Source organism: Nicotiana attenuata, unplaced genomic scaffold (genome assembly GCF_001879085.1).
Source record: "Nicotiana attenuata strain UT unplaced genomic scaffold, NIATTr2, whole genome shotgun sequence".
Taxonomy (NCBI): domain Eukaryota; kingdom Viridiplantae; phylum Streptophyta; class Magnoliopsida; order Solanales; family Solanaceae; genus Nicotiana; species Nicotiana attenuata.
Window position 1 is genome coordinate 265,832 of NW_017670847.1, and position 3,349 is coordinate 269,180.

General features: G+C 36.4%; 1 protein-coding gene across 1 annotated transcript; it reads right to left on the minus strand.

The window, feature by feature from the left end:
• Nucleotides 1–882: 882 nt before the first annotated feature.
• Nucleotides 883–2,172, minus strand: LOC109243864. The gene has a single exon (XM_019410873.1). The coding sequence runs from the start codon at nucleotides 2,170–2,172 to the stop codon at nucleotides 883–885; it is 1,290 nt and encodes a 429-aa protein (XP_019266418.1).
• Nucleotides 2,173–3,349: the final 1,177 nt, after the last annotated feature.

A 3,349-nucleotide genomic window follows, 5' to 3' on the forward strand; every position in this document is an offset into this window, starting at 1 on the left:
TTCTGAAAATCTTAGTATCTTTTGCATATCAAAGATAACTCTTTCTTCATCAACTCTTAAAATTAGTTGTCCTTGATGGACATCTATGATTGCCCTGCCTGTTGCAAGAAATGGTCTACCCAAAATAATTGGTTCATCAGGACACTCCTTCATTTCAAGTACTATGAAATCTACAGGAAAAACAAATTTATCTACTCTTACAAGCACATTTTCAATTATTCCCTTTGGTCTCTTTGTACTTTGATCAGCAAATTGAAGTGAAACACCTGTGTCTTTCATTTCACCAAGATCTAATTTTTTAAAAATAAAAAATGGCATCAAATTTATTGAAGCTCCAGAATCACAAAGTGCCTTTTCTATGTGAACTCCTCCTAGAGTACATGGAATGGTGAAACTACCTGGGTCACCGAGTTTTTGTGGTAGCTTGTTTTGAAGTATAGCACTGCATTTTTCAGTAAGCATTACCACAGAAACTTCTTCCAATTTCCTTTTGCTTGATAAAATTTCTTTTAGAAATTTGGCATATGAAGGCATTTGCAATAAAGCATTAGTAAAAGGAATGTTAATGTGAATTTATTTTAAAATCTCCAAAAACATTGCAAATTTATTATCAAGCTTTTCTCTTTTCATCTTTTGTGGGAAAGGATTTGTAACAGGGAAAGAAGTCAAATTTTTAGTATTTTTTTCTTCTTTTTTCTTGGTTTCTTTCTCTTCTGATGGTTGAGAGGGTATCTCAACATTTTCACCCTTGTCTACCTGTTGTTCTGATTGATTCTTTTCTTGTCTATTTGCATAGGGTTCATCAAGAGTCGTACCTGGCCGTAAGGCAATGGCCTTAAGGTGTTCTTTTGGATTTTTCTCTGTATTGCTCGGTAAAGGACCTTAAATCTTTTCAGACACAAGAGTTGCCAATTGGCTTAACTGAATTTCAAGATTTTTTAGAGCTGAATTTTGGCTTTCCATTTTTTCATCAGTAACCTTAATGTACTTGTACAAAATGTCATCAAGACTTGGATGGCCTTGTTGAGGACTTTGCTGATATGGAGTTGCTTGTTGATAAGGCCTGAAATTTTGTTGTCCACGATTTTGATTTTGATATCCGGGTGGACTCTGTACCTGTTGCTTTTGGTAGTTTTGAGAGTTTTTAGCACCATTTGCATTGCTCCATTGAAATCCTGGATGTTTATGTGCTAATGGACTTCCAAAAGGATACGGCTTGTATCCGATAACATTGACTTGTTCATCATTTTGATTGGTTGCTTGACATTCGTGGTTTAGATGGTTTCCTCCATACAAGTCACAAGCCTCAGACTGGCTTGGTTGTTGTGTATTTACCTGAAAAGATTCAAATTTTTGTGCCAAAGAAACAATCTGTTGTGTTAGTGTATTTAAAGCATCCACCTGATTTACTGTAGCAGCTTTCTTTATGATTATACGCTCAGATGGCCACTGTATGGCATTTTCAGAAATTTCATTAAGCAATTGCAATGCTTCTTCTGTGGTTTTTTCCATTATGGAACCTCCTGCAGCTGCATCTATTACATTTCTAGAAGATGGTTTCAAACCATGATAAAAAATATACAACTGCATATGTTCAGGAATGTCATGATGTGGACATTTCCTTAACATTGTTTTCAATCTTTCCCAAGCTTGATAAACTGACTCAGCGTCAGTCTGCAAGATGTTAGATATATCCTGTCTTAACATTGTTGTTTTAGCAGGGGAAAAATATTTATTTAAAAATTTCTGAGTCATTTGGTCCCATGTGGTAATAGACCCCTGCGGCAAACTTCGTAACCAAGTTTTGGCCTCTCCTTTTAAAGAAAAAGGAAATAGCCTTAACTTAATTGCTTCAGGAGGTACTCCATTATACTTTACGGTTTCAACCAATTCTAAAAAGTCAATTAAATGACTATGTGGATCTTCACTTAAATCACCAGTGAAAATACAAGATTGTTGAATTGTTTGAATCAGGCATGTCCTGATTTCAAAGTTATTGGCTGCTACTGGAGGTTTCTTGACACTAGATTCACAGTTAAAGTGATCAGGTCTAGCATAATCCCTTAGGATTCTGTTTGTTGGTCTTGGCGCCACCTCATCAAACTGCTCCTCTACATGAGCTGGTGGTGGAATTTGTAGTGGATTGTTATCATCTTCTAATTGGTGCTCCATTCTGTTACAAGTTATATTTTGAGACGATATTTGTCCTTTCCTGCACAATTGCAAAGTTTTTCAATTTCAGGATCGTAATTGGCCAACCCTTTTGCAGAAGAGCGGGTCATAAACTATCTGAAATTAATCTAAAATAAAGACAGTTCCTAAAATAGTAATAGATAGTTTTAAAAACGAATTAAAAAAAATAGTACGGTAATATTATAGTTAACTAAAACAGTAAGTTGTAGCTAACCATCAAAAGAGATAATATAATACCAATTATATTATATGAAAAAAAAAACTTTAATAACAAATCAAGTATGGTGAAGGATTGAAGTACTATCAATTTAAAAAGTTGAATAAAATATTATTTTATAAAAATATAGTAAAAGTAATAGTTATAATAATAATAATATAGAAGAGTACAAAGGATACTTTTAGCACTAGAATAGTAAAAATAAGTAGTAACAAGTTGTGACGACCCTGCCGGTCGTCTTAAGAATTAACACCCCGATCCCCTATTAACTGCTTCCCCTAAGATCTTTTCTGCTATTTTGGTTTGCCGGGACGTTCGGTTTTGAGTTTCTAAGAGTTTTGGGACACTTAGTCCCTAAATGAGAGCTTAAGTGTTGGAAAGTGGTCCGTAGTCAGAACAGTGTGAAGACGGCCTCGGAATGGAAATCCAATGGTTCCGTTAACTCCGTTAGGTGATTTCGGGGTTGGGTGCATGTTCGCAATGTATTTTGGAGGTCCGTAGCTAATTTAGGCTTAAAATGCCGAAGTTTGAATGTTGGAAGTTTCTGGTCCGATAGTGAGTTTCTGATCCGAGGGTCGGAATGGAATTCCGGAAGTTGTAGTAGCTCCGTCGTGTCATTTGGGATCTGTGTGCAAAATTTCAAGTCATTCGGACGTGTTCTGGTTAGGTTTTTGATCGAAAGCGTATTTTGATGAAATTTGAAGTTCTTAGGCTCAAATCCTTGATTAATTCGAGTTTTCGGCGTTGTTGTAGGTGGTTTAAGGATTGGTACAAGTTTGAGTGAGGTTATGGGATATGTCCGTAGGTTTGGTTGAGGTCCCGGGGTCTCGGGTGTGTTTCGGATGCTCAACCGGTCTTTTCCTCCTATTTTTGAACTACTGTTGCTGCTTCTGGTATGCCTTCATCGCGTTCGCGAGATGACCTTCGCGTTCGCAAGGC